This window comes from Mercenaria mercenaria, chromosome 2 (assembly GCF_021730395.1).
Source record: "Mercenaria mercenaria strain notata chromosome 2, MADL_Memer_1, whole genome shotgun sequence".
Lineage (NCBI taxonomy): Eukaryota > Metazoa > Mollusca > Bivalvia > Venerida > Veneridae > Mercenaria > Mercenaria mercenaria.
The window spans coordinates 27,409,468-27,427,415 of NC_069362.1; the positions used below are offsets into that span (position 1 = coordinate 27,409,468).

Genomic DNA, 17,948 nt, shown 5'->3' on the forward strand with positions numbered 1-17,948 from the left:
TGCCGTTACATGAACTTGCATTTCAGAAACAAAAGACTCATCAATTTCAAGCTTCAAATATTTTTTGGTCTCTATAAAAAGTAACAACCGAAAAAATTCTAAGCACATAAATTCTCACAGCTATAAACATGCTGGTATGGTTAACTTTGGGAACAGACCTATCTTTATTAAATAATGAAATGTAATAAGCTAAGACCAGGAAACTATACATACGAGTACATCTTGGAATTTGCAGGTAATTTTTCCATATTCCTTTGAAACCACATTCAATGGTGACTGAAGGAGTATTTACAGGGATCTGCTCCTGTTGGAAGGCATATCCTTGTCTACAGGTAAGAGTCATGGAGGATCTATAGTGCCATGCACCTGGTGATGGGGTCACCACTGTATTCTCATCATAATTTGGGTTCATACAAGCTGAAAACAAAAATACAATTGTTAATTATATTATTTTGACAACCACCTGCATTTGGAGATCAGTCTCAAAATGGAGTCTTTCCAGTGGTCATTTTTTAATTTGAGTTCAAAACCAACCAATCAGATGCTGGTGTTATGAGACTGGTTTACAACTTTGGACCAAAGTTAGGTATGGTGGTAAGTATACCTACAGGGTGATCCATAAATTTGTTACCATTACAAGCTAATAGAAAACATACATGTAACCACGTTATATAGTATTCTAAAAAGGAGACAGAATGAAGTTTAATGTAATGTAAAAATAATGGAAAAAACATTGATATCATCATGTAATAAACCAAATCATCAAAACACTGATATCATCATGTCATCATAAACCAAATCATCAAAACATTGATATCCTCATGTAATAAACCAAATCATCAAAACACTGATATCATCATGTCATCATAAACCAAAGCATCAAAACACTGATATCATCATGTCATCATAAACCAAATCATCAAAACACTGATATCATCATGTCATCATAAACCAAAGCATCAAAACACTGATATCATCATGTCATCATAAACCAAATCATCAAAACATTGATATCATCATGTAATAAACCAAATCATCAAAACAAGTCATATTTTCATGATGGTGTTGCCCAAAGAAAAGTTTTATGAGAATTATTCACAAGTCACAGTCATTAGATCAATGCAAAAACAATATCCTGGATATTAGAAACTTAGCAAGATGCAAGTGCACAAAATAGTTAAAAGGTCTGAACAGTCAGTGTGAGTTATCGACAGACGACATGGTAACACTGGCCGACCAAAAGCAGTCAGGTCTTCAGAGAGGACGTCATGTTGAGCACATGTTGTAAAACTGAACATTATCTCTGAAGGGACATTGAGGACAGCATTATGTTAAGCATTTGATGGTATGTATCAAATAAAACTTTATTATATTTCCAATCACATGGTGAAATACATTCCATATTTTGAAAAAATTAAAACAGCGAAATGGTAACAGATATTATGAAACATCCTGTACTTACCTGTATCCTTGGAATGCTTTCATAAAGTAATTTGTTCTCTTCAAGTATGTGACAACCTCCCCACATAAAAGAGGGGTGGGGCTTAAGCCTTTACATTGTTTGAAGTCTAAAGACCATGTCATACTGGCCATACATACATAGCTTGTACTCTTAACAATAACTAAAGTTTAAATCTGTTCTAAGCACGAAAAAGTGATATATCAACAAGCAAATTCACAAACAGAAAGAAAAGTATTCAATGAGTATATATGTAGGAACAAGATCAACTTAGTTCTAAAGACAGTTAAAAAAATCAGATGTTACAGTATTTCAGTTATGTAATGGCATGCAGTTAACTTTATCAGAATTGCTGGATTCTGTACCAGTATAAACCTGTTCTCTTCAAGTAATCACCAAGTTCCCCACATAAATCAGAGGTAGAGGATGAATGATTTCAGACACAACGTCACAAAGCCTTTTATCAAATCATAACAGACAACATACACCTCGCCTGAGGAATGAACTAAGGTTCCTGCGGTCCATAGGTCTACCCTTTTGAGCTCAGGGGATTGGCAAAAATCAGATATGTGTTGATGAGACACTGGTGCTCTGACATCCTGTAGATTTATGGTCATACATGTTACTTGTTAACAATGAATGACTAAATAAACTTTTATATTACTGTGGGTTGGGGATTGGAGTCATGAGGTGGTGATGGCGGGAGGGGTAGGGAAGGGTAAGGATCCTGCAAAATAACATCAAGAACAGAAGATAAACAAGAGGGCCATGAAGGCCCTGTATCGCTCACCTGACATGTTGACCTAAAGATCATCAAGATTAACATTCTGACCAAGTTTCATTAAGATATGGTCATAAATGTGGCCTCTAAAGTGTTAACTAGCTTTTCCTTTGATTTGACCCGGTGACCTAGTTTTTCACCCCACATGAACCAGATTCAAAAGTGACCAAAAGATCATCAAGATTAACACGCTGACTAAGTTTCAAGAAGATATATTCATAAATGCGGCCTCTAGACTGTTAACAAGCTTTTAGTTTGATTTGACTCGGTGACCTAGATTTTAATCCCGCATGACCCAGATTCGAAATTTAACTAAAGATCATCAAGATTAACATTCTGACCAAGTTTCATGAAGATACAGACATAAATGTGGCCTCTAGAGTGTTAACAAGCTTTTCCTTTGATTTGACCTGGTGACCTAGTTTTTCACCCTACATGACCCAGATTTAAATTGAACCTTGAGATAAAAAAGATTAACATTCTGACCAGGTTTCATGAAGACATAGTCATAAATGTGGCCTCTACGGTGTTAACAAGCTTTTTCTTTAGTTTGAAGTGGTGACCTAGTTTTTGACCCCAGATGACCCAATATCAAACTCTTCCATGACTTTATTAAGGGTAACATTCTGACCAAGTTTCATTAAAATTGGGCCAAAATTGTGACCTCTAGAGTGTTAACAAACTTTTCCTTTGATTTGACCTGGTGACCTAGTTTTTGACCCCAGATGACCCAATATCAAAATTGTCCAAGATTTTATTGAGGGTAACATTCTGACCAAGTTTCATTAAGATTGGGCCAAAATTGTGACCTCTAGAGTGTTAACAGTCAAATTGTTGACGACGACGGACGGACGACAGACGACGGACGGACGACGGACACAGGGCGATCACAAAAGCTCACCTTTTGAGCTAAAAATACTAAAAGTAAAACAACATTTGTTTGAGTAGGATTTGAGGGGTTATATCCCAAATAAAACCCCAAATGCACAACACACACAAAAAGTTTCATAACTCTATGATAAGTTATTTCTAAAGCAGCATGCCTCCAGATTTGGCTAAAAAATAATCTTTCTTTCAAATTGAAGTTTGATCATATTATGAACATTAGAATATGAATTTTTGTTTCTAACATATTTTAAAAGTTCCAAATCAAGAAAAAAAGATGACAGTGTTGGGAATAGAGCCCCGGACCGCCGCGGCAATAAAGACATTTTCCCATCGTCGTAACCAATAGCACTATAGCTGAAGTAGTGAATAATGACTCCAAAATATAGATATTTATAATCGAGACAGTTTACCTGGAGTAAAAGCATGACAAATGCTTTTCAATTTTCATTGTAAAAAGTAGTAAAAACAGCAAATTCTTAAGTGTTTCCGTAATATAAAGTTTGTCAGTAATTAAAGTTTAAAGCGTTCTTAAGAAATATAGCATTTATTTCAAGATATCTAAAAAAATTTTATTTTTGTTGTTGTCGAACGATCTGAAGGCAAGCTGCTTTAACATACATGTGACAAAAACTTTTAGGCCCTTTAACAACATTTCTGACTATTTCAAGGACAATAACTCTGGTCTTGCCAAGTTAAATCCCCAACAAAACCCCAGAAGCACAATTTCACATGCTGAATGAGATGGACATCATGATGGGTGAACATAGGTTTGGACAAGGGTAAATATAACTGCCCCATCCCCACAAGAGAAATTTCAGGTTGGGGAACACAAAAATGTAGAAAGAAAAAACAATTTTCCCAGCACACAAACTTGGTAAACATACAACTAGTTCAATTATTATACATGAAACAATACTAGGAGAATAGGAAAACATACCTATCATAAAAAATATCCAAAAGTTTAAGATGGGAGAATCTTTCACTTACCTTTCAATATTTCAAAACACATAGCAAAAATATAAACAAGAGCTGTCCGTAAGACAGCCAAGCTCGACTATTCGAAATATTGACCCAGAAGCAGGAAAATATTACCCAAAAAAGTTAAATATCAAAAGAGTTTTAAGTTCAAAAGGGGGAATAATTTGACCAAAATGCATATCAGTTATGGGACTTGCTGCTATCAACTAGATTTATAACCCTGAAGACACATGAGAAGTTTCAATTCAATATCTGCATTAGTTTTGGAGATAGAAACTTGCATGTAAAACTTTAACCAGAATTTTCAAAGTCCAAAAGGGGGCATAATTTGCCCAAAATACATGCCAGAGTTATGGGACTTGATCCAGTGAGGTTAGTAATTGATCTAGAAAAAGAAAAAATAAGTTTCAAATCTATATGCCTTTTAGTAATAGCTGTATGTACTTGCACGCAAAACTTTAACCAGAATTTGCTAAGTCCAAAAGGGGGCATAATTTGGCCAAAATGAAGGTCAGAGTTATGGGACTTGATCCTATCAACTAGTTTTATAACCCCGAAGACACATGTGAAGTTTCAAATCAATATCTGCATTAGTTTTGGAGATAATAACTTGCATGTAAAACTTTAACCAAAATTTTCTAAGTCTAAAAGGGGGCATAATTTGCTCAAAAAACATGTCAGAGTTATGGAACTTGACCCAGTGAGGTTGGTAATTGATCTAGAAAAAGAAAAAATAAGTTTAAAATCTATATGCCTTTTAGAAATAGTTGTATGTACTTGCACGCAAAACTTTAACCAGAATTTTCTAAGTCCAAAAGGGGGCATAATTTGGCCAAAATGAAAGTCAGAGTTATGGCACTTGCTGCTATCAACTAGTTTTATAACCCCGAAGACACATGTGAAGTTTCAAATCAATATCTGCATTAGTTTTGGAGATAGTAACTTGCATGTAAAACTTCAACCAAAATTTTCTAAGTCCAAAAGGGGGCATAATTTGCTCAAAATACATGTCAGAGTTATGGGACTTGACCCAGAGAGGTTGGTAATTGACCTAGAAAAAGAAGAAATAAGTTTCAAAGCTATATGCCTTTCATTGATGGCTGTATGTACTTGCATGCAAAAACTTAACCAAGGTGTGACGCCGACGCCGACGCCAACGCCAGGGTGAGTAGAATAGCTAGACTATTCTTCGAATAGTCGAGCTAAAAATGACTTTCTCCTAACATGTAAGTGTGTAGGATTTTAAACTTTTATTATTGATTTATAAATGCCCAAATTCTGTTAAATTTTCTATGTTCTGAAGTTTTAACATTTGTAAAATATTTAATAAAATATACACTTGTAAAACCTCATATTTTTTAATGTTTTAACAGGAAAAAAGTTCCATACCCGTAGACCAAGTAGCGAGGAATCCTCTAGCAGATCTTGTTACTGATGATTCAAGCTCCAACATATAAATACCGCTATTCAGTTTGAAAACTTTTCCCACGATGTCACTTGACGATAGTCCACGTTCTAATGAGCCAACCATTGTATCATTATCATACATCTTTAAAAAATAAAAATAATTAGCAGTATTCTAAGTAACTACAAAATCATTTAACTTCAATGACATAAAATGTTAAAGTTTTGACCCAAAAGGCTGTTTTGTGGGGTCTTAAATTCTCACACTTCAAGTTATGTTGATTTGAGTTTAACCCTTAGCCTGCTGCAGGCGAATTTAACAGCCTTTGCAAACAGCTTGGAACCAGATCAGACGCCGATTAAATCGGCGTCTGATCAGGTTCCAAGCTGTTTGCTACTCTGACAATATTTCTTCCAATTTTGGAGCAAATTGAATGAACTTTACAATTTTAGCAGACGACATTTCCAGCAGACGACAATTTATCTAGCATGCTAAGGGTTAATAGCACACCAACACAGTACATGTTAAAATGGTATCAAATTTGGTTGCTCATCCCATTTACATCAAAACAGAAGCAAGGTATGGAATCAAAACTGTGATTCTGGCTAATATAACAGAGTTGCTGATTACGATTCAAAAAGTCAATATTTCCTTTTCAGTGAATATTCATAAGAATTAATAATACCGGTATTCCATAAATTTGAATCATAAAAATTCATTTGGAATACATATTTTGTGGATTGAGCGGCTGTGTCAGTCCTAGAAATCAAATCAAAATGAATTAAGTAATTTTGTATTTAAAGAATATATTTCAAATACAAAATTTCTTAATGGACATAAACCTTGACACTTGTAGGCAATCTAACTATAACTAACAAGGCTGCATCTCTCTAAAGCAGTTAAAATTTAAATTGTCTACCATGTTTTCTTTAAATACTCAAAATCTTGCTTTACAGAATGACAGACACACAGAAACATGAGTGAACAGACAGCATCAAAACTAAATTCCTTGATCTTTTTTTATATTTGGGGGAGATGGGGGGTGGGGGGGAGGTTTATAACATACTCATAAGCAGGATGGAAAATGACTCTACATATCTTAATGTAAGTGTTCAAAGCATCAGTCTCGAGTACATAAATCTCTAAATCTCAGCAGATCTACATAGAAATATCCTTTCACACTTCCCTAAGTAAATTTTTTTCCATTCTTGTTAAAAGGTGTCAAATAATGATTTCCAATCCTAGTCATGACTTCATTATAATATCCATTCATTTTCGCACATACCATTAACTAACACATGATATTCACAAAATCAATCAGAACTATCCACAAAAAACCCCCAATAAATTCAAACAGATTTTATTTTGGCATCTGAGTTTCTTGAAGTTTCTGAAAAGTTTGTAAATGCAGACCAAAATTTGCCTGAATTAGATCTATTTCTTTCTTTTATCAAAACTGCTGACAGTCTATAGTCATGCTCTCTTACCTTCAGAAAGTCTCCGTTAACTATCCGGTTGTGATCAACCGATTGAAGTCGAGATTCTGGGTCAAAATAAATGGCAATTGGTTCATTAACCGTTATCTTCCACGTACACTTAACGAAGTTTGGATAGTTGATTTTGCCAGTAAATCCAGGTGTATATATGGTGCCCCAGCGATCTGTGGTCTCATAGTAGCATCCTGTTTCAATAACAAGATAATTAAATACAATTCTGACAGAAACTTAAATCAGAGTTACAGATGACATTTGTAACATTAAGTTTTCCCAACAGATAGACAACATGACCACACTTAAATCACAAGAAAAAATAATCATATCAACAATCACCACCACCAACAACACCATCATCATCATCACATCCTCCTCCTCCTCCTCCTCCTCATCATCATCACCCTTTAAGTCAGAGAAGACCAATAAAAATAAGTACAGGAAACTTACTGGGAATAAAGAAAGACTTAGTCTGTTCTCACTGGTCGGTAACAAAGACAAATCCTAAGAGTGTTTTTCTCCTGAAAAGCCTTTTTTCCCCTATTTGCAGTAAATGATACATACACTGATACAATATTTGCTGTGCGAGATGTGTGTTTGAAGAAAAAGTTTTTTATTAAACACTTTTCTCTGAACAATGCCAGAGAGTTGTATTAGTCACACAAAAAGTACTCAAATAAAGCATCACTATTCATATTGTTTTTATCTGTTATTTCTGTGGGGATTTTCTTCATGTATGATCAGACATACATGTTTTCATTTATGGAACACCGCGCATCTCATGTTAAAGTGGAGGTTCTATGAAAAAAAAAATGGTGGTATTTAACCTATCAATGTTGTTGTTGTTGTCATCCATCAGTCGATCATCTACACTATCTTAATCATCATCACTATGTATCATCATCATCATCATCATCAACATGATCATCATTGTAATAAAAAAATAAAATCTGTACTTCCGAACAGCAACAACATTAAGCTCTTACTTTTAACAAACTTTTTCACATAACTTATTACCTTGTCTATATCTGAATCTAAACATAACACTATTGGAGACTGTTCTCTGTGTTCTCAGAAGGATTGACAATTTCTTCCCGGTAGAATAAATCAGCTTGTAGTTGTCACAATCATCATCATTGTTACAGTTTGATGCTAGCACCTTATCATTGCTGCCGCCATCAAAGAACATGACAGACTCCCCATCATTAATCTGAAGGTCCAGGATCTATTAGGAAAAAAATGCAGGTTTAAGTTCTTGAAATACTAGACCTTCCATAAGTTCATGTATCACAATGCATTGTTTATACTGAAGAAATAATATATGTTAATTATGTGATTTGTCACTGGATGAAAGCAATGGAGTTTCAGATGTGAAGGAATTATTTCAAGAGGATTTCTATCTACAAAGGTTATAAAATTCAAAATTGGACCTTATTTTTAATAACCTACTGTAAAATCATTAATATTCGTGGGGGACTAATTTTCGTGGATTTCGTGGTTGAGTCAATCCACGAAATTTAATCCCAATGAACAAGTAAAATTCCCATTCATTTTATGTTCAAAATTTGAAATCTACTAATTCATATCCACACGAAATTGCCGTTTTGACCAAAACCACAAAATTTCATGCCCACGAAATTAAATGATTTCACAGTATATGTTTCCCTGAGGAGGGAACAAAAAGGTTATAATAATACTGAAACTTCTCAAGAGTTTTTGGAAGTTTTTCTTGTATGCCTGTACATTTAGTCTTGTATGCCTGTACATTTAGTCTTGTATGCCTGTACATTTAGGCCTCTGTAAAGATCTGGAGTTTGACCGAAATGACCTGGCTTGGACACACTGTTAAGCATAGTTAAGTATTTTAGTTAAGAAGAAGAAAACTTTCACTATTAAATCTTATATTGACCCTACACAGCTATATGTAAATTAACTAGATGCCCACGGGCACAATGTCGAGCCCACACATGACACTCCTTGCCTCACTGAGGCAAACATTTATGCCAAATAAAAAGAGATTGCAAAAAGTTACAATATAAATTAAAAATAATAAATTAAAGGAAGAACAAAGGGACGTAACTCTTAAAAAAATTCCACACAAAAATCCTCAGTAGAGATAGGTCAAACTACACATGAAAATTGGATGTAACATGCATGTTGTACTACAGAAAAGAGGTCTTGATTTTTCCCTATGACCAGTAATAATAAAGTTACGAATATAAGCTATTTATAGTAACAACAAAGGGAAGTAATTCTATGATCTTGCACATGACACTCCCATCTCATGATGATGAACAATTGTGCCAAGTTACATCAAAATCCCTCTATGCATCAAAAAGAAATGCTCCAGACAAAGTCATTCTTATATCTGATTTTTGACCTCTAAAGGTGACCTTGACCTTAGGCCTAGGGACCTGGTTCTTGTGTATGACACTCCGTCTCATAGTGGTGAACATTTGTGCCAAGTTACATCAAAATCCCTCCATGCATGAAGAAGAAATGCTCCGGACAAAGTCATTTTTGAATTTGACTTTTGACCTGTAAGTGTGACCTTGACCTTTGAAATAGGAACCTGAACTTTGCGCATGACACTTCATCTCACTGAGGTTAACATTCATGCCAAATAAAGACAAGATTGCTCCATGCATGTCAAAGTTATGGTCTGGACAAGCAAATCCGGATGAACGAACGCACGCATGCACGCACATACACTGAATAGCCATTTGGACAACTATGTCTTCGCTTCCGCACACGGGCTCGACAAAAATGCTTTGGTTAGGTCTTAAGAACAGTCTATACCAGCTGTACCAAATGAAAAAAGCATAGTATCAAAATAGACACTTTTGGAGAATGTGTTTATTTACTTGTAAGCTTACTTAGTCACCAGCAATAACCCAAGCGGGTGAAGCCTTCAGAAGACTGTTAGTGGGAGGATAGTGCAAGATACAGAAGACACTCCAGTTCAAGAAGCTACCTTGGTTCTTTAATATGCCAGGTGTAAAGCACCAATAAACTGGAGGCCTGTAAAGGGCCCCTATCATAGATGAAAAAGAGCCATGATCTGGCAATGCTTTATGTCTATGAGCTAGTAAATCAAGCAACTGGATATATCTGAAGGTTTTATGCCAGGTCTAGTAAGCTAGATTTGGGCAAAACATCACAACCAGTTAATGAGCATCCTTGCGTTTATTGGAAAGGATAACAGCCTTCTGTTATGTACAAATCTAAAGAGAGGATGAATATGCTTGTCATGATTTTGATTTTTTGGGTTTAATGCCGTTTTTCAACAGTATTTCAGTCATGAAATGGTGGGAAGTTAACCTAACCAGTGTTCCTCGATTCTGTACCAGTACAAACCTGTTCTCAGCAAGTAACTGCCAACTTCCCCACATGAACTATCAGAGGTGGAGGACAAATGATTTAAGACACAATGTCTTTTATCAAATCTCACAGAGAACATACGCCCCCCTAGGAGATCGAACACGTGAACCCGGGATCCATAGACCAATGGTATCCCTACTCAGCTAAGCAGGTGTGTGGGTCAAACAGGCGACCTGCAAACATCATTAGAAAATGTGCATCCTCACACCATTTTTGTGTAAATGTACATGAACTAAAGGAGATTAATAATTACCTCCAAAGTAATCGTTTGACCAAACTGGTATCCATTTTGTGTCTCTATAACAATAATATAGTCTCTCTGTCCAAGGAAAGTATTGGTGTTAGAAACATCAAAGGTGTTCACACTGTATTCTTTTGGTGTATTAGTTGCTACCAGATTTACTTGGAAATTTGTACTCTCTTTCACTGTAACAGAAAATTTAAGTGTAGATAAAATTAACTTTCACTGTCAGATGTAGAAAATATATCGAAGAAATTTTGTTTTGGTGCCAGATAAAAATATCTATTGATGGAATGAACACCAGTTACAATTTTTTTATGCATCCACAAGTGAAAATGTAAGATATGATTTTCACAAGTGAAAGATAATTTGATCTTACATGTTTAACAAAACTTTTCCTTATATAACATTAAATTTACTTTTCATATTTTCACTGGGGCAATCTTTTTAAGAAAAGTTAATTTTCATGCAAGAGTTGCTTCCCTTCAACTCCAGAAATCTCTACCTATAGGTAAGGGAGATCACTGTGTAGAGGATTGAAGAAAAGAACTATTATTTTATTAGTCCAATTTCTTTATTTCTAAAGCATCAACTTCAAAACCCTATGCAACATTATCATTAATTTAACAAATTTTAAATGCACAACAACCAAAACTGCTTTTATAGAACATTCACCAAAAACACACTATGTGCAGTAAGGTGTGCATAAGACCACTTTAATTTTCACTGATACAGAAAATGTAAGTAAGAATAGAGCAAATTTCCACTGACATAGAAAATTTTAGTGCGTAAAAGTTAAAAAGAATTATCACTGACATAAAAAATATATAAAGTGAGGATAAAATAAAATTTCACGAAATATTTCCTGAATTGGGACATTTTCTTCATGTGTTAGGGGTACAAAATTCACATGGGTTGGCGACCCCGTGTTAATGAGATTTTAGTATATACATTGTAAGACACTTACATGAACCATAAGTCCCACTGAAGCCGGTCATGAGGCCAGTGTTGCTAACAGAAAAGTCAGAGGAAAACTTCAGGAACATAAAGTTGTTGTAACTGCGGTACGACCTTGTTCCGATGTCCCCAGAGATACGGTCAACAAGCATAGCTTTGGTCTCACTTGTACTTCCAATATATATTGTCACAACATCTGCTTGGTATTCTGTGTTGAAGTTGTTAAACTACAGAGAAATAAAATAAAATAATTGAATCATAAGATGCATAATTATGTTTAACATATTTTTCTATTTAAATTTCATATATCAGCCACATCATGAGAAAACCAACAAAGTGGCTTTGCTACCAGCAAGGACCCAGACTAGCCTGCCCATTCGCGAAGTCTGGTCAGGATCCATGCTGTCTGCTAACGGTTTCTCTATTTCCAATAGGCTTTGAAAGCAAACATTATGGATCCTGACCAGACTGCGCGGATGCGTAGGCTGGTCGCAAAGTCACTATGTTCGTTTTCCAATTGCGTGGCTCATATAATTACATTTACTAATAGATTTCTTTGTGTTCCTCCCAGAGTGGGAATATCTCACAATTAAAGGCAGTGGAAATAACTTACATATTTGTAAAGTGGGAATATCTAACCTGTACATCGGAAATAACTCACATGTATATGGACTGTTAATAACATTATTGTACATAGAGTGGGAATATCTCTAATGTATCTGGAGTGGGAATACCTCACCTGTATATGGAGTGGGAAGAACTTACCTGTAACTGGAGTTGGAAGAACTCTAATGTACACAGAGTGGGAATAACCCCCCTTTATAAGGAGTCGGAAGAACTCAATGTACACAGACTGGGAATAACTCACCGTAACATATGCATTAGTTCCTGGGGGTGTCTCAATAGCCCAAGTACATGTCATAGTATCTCTGTACATCAGTGGTCCCAAGGCACCATTTTCCCCATTGTGGTAGTAACGACAGTCCATTGCTGTACAATATATTGAAAAGATTCTCATATTGGAGAACAAATTATCATGGAAATGGTAACACACAAGCTGTAACAATTTCATAGTTTTGTAGACTCTGGTTGTTACATTCTCAAAAGTTATCAATATGTTATCAATATGTTACAATAGATTTTAATCTTTGGTCAGACAATATGAACATCACTGAGGTCATTAGTATTGGCTACTGTGCAATAAATTAATATCATTAAGCTACATCCTAATAAAATGAATTGAAACATACAATACTTTAAATATTAATTAAAAGAATATCAGTAAGCATTAATCATACAATCAAACAAATAACAGATATGATACACGACTTCTTGATTCCTGGAGTTGCTCAATTTATAGATGTGAAGCTCATAATGTCAAGCAAATGCATAACTATTCATAATAGCACTATTTCAGAGGCATAAGCTTTGAGGTTTTGTTCAAGGATATTGAAGGGATTTGGCATTGTCATACATCTGAACATTTCTATTTCAAACAAAACAGATAAAACATTCAAACACCACCAAAAGTACATCAATATATATGTGTATCATAAACTGCTTTGATAGGTTTAGAACTGCTCATTTCTGTTTGTGTAATCAGGTAGGGCTTTGTCCTTTAAAAATATGTCGTAAAAACATAGCTGAATTGTGACAGAAAATTGATATTTGCAAATATTGTAGCTCATATTGGCAACGTAGTTTTCAAATGAAATTATTTTAATAAAATCAGCTATTTCTATTACATATGCATCTATGCCTGTATGATAAACTTATTCTGATACTGATACCAAAAAATGACTTCTCGCAACCTCTCGCATCAAATTTTAGAGTATATTTATGTCATATGATGTACATTTATGTTATAATGTGTCCTCATGTGTAGTTCTGAAACATACGTTACCAAATTTAGATAAAGGTAGTGACTAGACTTAATGTTTTAAACACAGTTATAAACCGAGGTAATCTATATGTAACAGTTGAAATACATCATCTTTTGAATGAACTAATTTGTTTGCATTTGTTAATAGTTTTAAAAGTAGAATACTGAATTTTAGTAAGAACTCAGAATTGACAACCACAATATGAACAAGGAGTCTCATCTATGTTTTCGTTAAGGAAATGTAATATGATTAAATAGTTCCGTAACTGCGTCCCACAGTATAACTGATATTTGAAAATCACTATTGTCAAATGGACAAAATTATTTGAAGAATCATGTTTTACCAAAAGGGACATTTGTTTCACTACCCATGTTGTACTGTATATGTATGATGTTCTGTAAGTTCAAAAAGTGCAGTGTTTATTTACATCAGGAATTACATTAGCACATAATGCATATAAACCGATAATTTCAGTAATGAATACAATCTTTCCTTCCGTAGATATCAAAACACAAACGCATTGAAATTATAAAAAAAAATCCCCCTGTTTTGAAACCACCACAGTCCATCGAAACCCCAAACCCAAAACCTATCCTGGCTTTAATGTTACTTAATGTAACGTTTGTTTCATAATGTATGTTTCATTTCATCTTTGTAATGCTGTAAAAACTGACTGAGTAGGTGCTTTGCAATGCCAATAAGCACGATTTATGCATTAGTCTGGAATAATAATACACGAAATATGAAATAGGTGACCTTTAAAACCTAGGTAACATATATTTGATTCCTAGATACCCTCATGTCCTGTATTGCTTTTGAATGAAAGTAAAAAAAAATTCAGACTGTGCACATACTGTAACCAAGTCTATGGTGAATCATCAATATGCTATTTTGAAACAGAAGCCATAAAAATTGCCAATCTGTGCTATTTTTACAGTAATGCTGAAAGAGGCATCAATGTTTTACTATAGCTTGTCGACTTGTCGACATCCTATATTTGAAAATAGTAACAGGGTAAAGTGCATCAAAATTATAACGGTCACGTGTATATGTTCAGTAAACATGGTTTATTCAAATTAAAAGCATACAAATGCAATTGTTGGACTGTTTTCAATGTTGCTTATTCTTCAAGGTGGAAAATTTGAGTGGCGACTGTGAATCTTAATACAATTATTTGATGATGTCCTGTTAAAAAATACAGTAATTTTGATAATTTTATGAGTTATTAAAACTGGCGAAAATGTATCTCGGGTGGGTGGGGTATTTTAACCCCTAAATTTTGGTAGATATCGTCAACATTTGGAATAAATTGTTACAGTGAGCCTTTAATTGATTTAGAGCAGTTACATCAGCAAAACGCTAATATCTGACAGTCAGTATTGAAACGATCTACTAAAAATTCGTGTGTAGCCAATCATATTTTCAAAAAGAGAGAATTTCCCATTTTTCATACACAAGGTTTACTCAAATATGTATAATTTTTGTTTGACATACGGTAGAAGGCGACATCCGGTCTTAAACAATCCAGGAATAAATGTTTTAATGGCTGGAGTGGATGAACCTTTGCCTAATTTCTGGGTTACGAAATCGAAAAACTAGAGGACTTACAGAAACTGGCCCACAGACCATATCATTGTCAATTCCAAGATTACCTACATATTCAGCAAAATGAGTTTCTGTTTCAGTGACTAGTAGTAACTTATCGACGTAAGATTTTTGCAAGATATTCCTATAAATAACCAAAAATATCGAGTAGGAGGTAGTAAACCATTGCAATGCTTTTAAAATAATGCAGAAAGTTTACATTCTTCTTGTATTTTTACCAATATCTAACTTTTATTTTCACCCACTTTATCATTTTTCAGTGTTATATATGCATGTCAAAATTGGTGGAAATTTGAACATGTTGAAAAAAAAATCACTCAAACTGTGGGGTAGTAGCTTTAAACAAACATATTCAATTTTGAAAACAAGTTATACTAAAACTTACCACCAAGAATTATAAACAAAAAATGTACTTACGACAATTAAGTTCATCAGAGTTGTCTTCACATTCACTGTTACCATTACACACATTGTCCTTGTTGATGTATCCACCACTAAAACATTGGAAAGTATCTGAAACACAAGTAAAACATTTCTTGTCAAGGCAAACTATCCATTACATTTATACCATACTGCATAACGAAATCAAACTATGAGAAAAATAAAAATATCTTGCCTTCAGGTGCAGCCATTTTTTCACAGACGAAGGACCGGATGACCAAACAGTTAGAGTAAGACCATGTATATGGTCTGTCATATACATATTCCTGGCTGTTATTCCTTGAAAAGACACAACCACCATCAGAATCATCTGGCTCAGAATCTGACCAGAATGCCAGGTAGTCGGTCGCTTCTTCACCATTACTCCATCTCAGCTCGGTACATGTATCACAGGCATCTGTCTTCTCTTTAGATAGCCCTACATTGTAAAACAATAGTGATGGTACGTATGTACTACATGCACTGCGCATAATTATGTCTAAAAATTAAAATGTGAAGAATGAACAGAGTAAGGGTTTATGGTGATCCTTGGACTATGCCTATTATATATTTACAACTGTTTATTTTAGTTCAAGAAACATTAATGGTTTTATTTTTATAACTTGAGCTACATAACACTATAACTTTAAAATAATGCATTGTTTTTTGGGTTTTTTTGCAAGAAAGCAGCTTCCAAGGTTTTGGAAAAAAGAACAGAAATGGTTCTTTTCAAAAATGCAGATAACTTTAGTTTATTTTACAATTAATAAGAAATGGACACATTCATCAAGATGACACATTTTATAAAAAAAAAGGTATCTTACAACCTTTAGAAGGGGAACTGCCCTTTTTTAATTATGCATCTCATAACAAAGCCTAACCAAATCACCTTAATATGCTTAAATCTGAAGTTTTCTTGCATACCAGACGGGGATTTCCATTATTTTTACCGGTGCTGGAAAAATCCATCTTACAACCCGGGGTGTAAGACTCTCGTGCTTTAAATCGCGTATTACGAAATACACATATATGTAGTAATTTATATTTTATTTAAAAAAACGGAATAAAAACCCAATACCTTGACAGTTCCTGATGGTATATTTCTCGATTCAAAACACGTTGTTTTATCAAAAAATCATAACGTTACACTGCAACTGATAAAACAAAACCGGAACTAAACACTGTTACTTGTCTTTGAAACGTCATGACGTCTTTCCTGTTTACGGACTTTTGTTTCCTGCGCTTTGTTTAAATACGCCTCTATAAGAAATAGTTCTAAAAAGAAAGCCATTCGATTGATTTTTTTAAATATTATTTCTTGATATCGGTATGCAAGAAAAAGATTCTGTCACTGGTTGCAGATAGGAATATCCGGCTCTCGGGTAACTGTTTAGACGGTAGCACGGTAAGAACCTCGTTACCGCCTAAACAGTTACCCTCGAGACCGGAAATTCCCATCTGCACCTACAACCAGTGAAAGAATCTTATATTCTTTCACTAAAACTCCGGCATAAGAGAAAGGATAACACACTCACCAATATAATAAGTGAAAGTTTCATTTCCAATAACTGTCTTAACCATTTCACCTATGAGATCATTTTCAAGCTGGTCCTTGATTGTGACTAGTCGGGACCCATAACTGAAATGATTAGGTAATTGTATATGTTATAATGATATTTTAAGCATATTTAAACTAGAAAATGCTTTTGTAAAAAAGCGCATGTCTCCCCCAATGCAAAGTCCTATAGGCAAGAAGTCAATAGGGGTCAGGAGCAAAAGTCAAAGAGACACTGATGGTTGGCTGCAATAGGGATCATCTACTTGGCATGTCCAGTCATCCCACTAAATTTCAACATTCGTGGCCTAGTGGTTCTCAAGTCACTGTTCAGGCTCCTGTGACCCTGACCTTTGATCAAGTGACCTCAAAATAAATAGGGGTCATGTACTCTGCATGTCCAATCATCCTATTAAGTTTCAACATTGTAGGTCAAGTGGTTCTCAAGTTATTTCCAAAAAATGATTTTACATGAACAGGCCACTGTGACCTTGACCTTTAATAGACTGACCCCAAAATCAATAGGGGTCATCTACTCTGCATGTTCAATCATCCTATGAAGTTTCAACATTCTGGGTCAAGTGGTTCTCAAGTTATTGATCGGAACTGGTTATCAATGTTTAGGCCCCTGTGACCTTGACCTTTAACAGAGTGACCCCAAAAGCAATAAGGGTCATTTACTCTGCATGAACAATCATCCTATGAAGTTTCAACATTCTGGGTCGAGAGGTTCTCAAGTTATTGATTGGAAATGGTTTTCCATGTTCAGGCCCCTGTGGCCTTGACCTTTAACAGAGTGACCCTAAAATCGTTAGGGTTCATCTACTCTGCATGACCAATCATCCTACGAAGTTTCATCATTCTGGGTCAAGTGGTTCTCAAGTTACTGACCGGAAATGGTTTTC

The 17,948-nt window shown here is 34.8% G+C and overlaps 1 protein-coding gene across 1 annotated transcript in view; it reads right to left on the minus strand.

Annotated features, from left to right (window-relative positions):
- Positions 1 to 17,948, minus strand: part of LOC123562053 (uncharacterized) — a 129,316-nt gene that overhangs the window by 97,871 nt on the left and 13,497 nt on the right. Inside the window, exons 3-12 of the mRNA XM_053524923.1 lie at positions 17,024 to 17,127; positions 15,685 to 15,927; positions 15,486 to 15,581; positions 12,449 to 12,570; positions 11,591 to 11,807; positions 10,636 to 10,808; positions 8,019 to 8,226; positions 6,999 to 7,192; positions 5,496 to 5,655; positions 214 to 417 (exon numbers count right to left, since the gene is read on the minus strand). Coding sequence (XP_053380898.1) covers positions 214 to 417; positions 5,496 to 5,655; positions 6,999 to 7,192; positions 8,019 to 8,226; positions 10,636 to 10,808; positions 11,591 to 11,807; positions 12,449 to 12,570; positions 15,486 to 15,581; positions 15,685 to 15,927; positions 17,024 to 17,127 — 1,721 coding nt within the window. The remainder of the gene's footprint in view (positions 1 to 213; positions 418 to 5,495; positions 5,656 to 6,998; positions 7,193 to 8,018; positions 8,227 to 10,635; positions 10,809 to 11,590; positions 11,808 to 12,448; positions 12,571 to 15,485; positions 15,582 to 15,684; positions 15,928 to 17,023; positions 17,128 to 17,948) is intronic.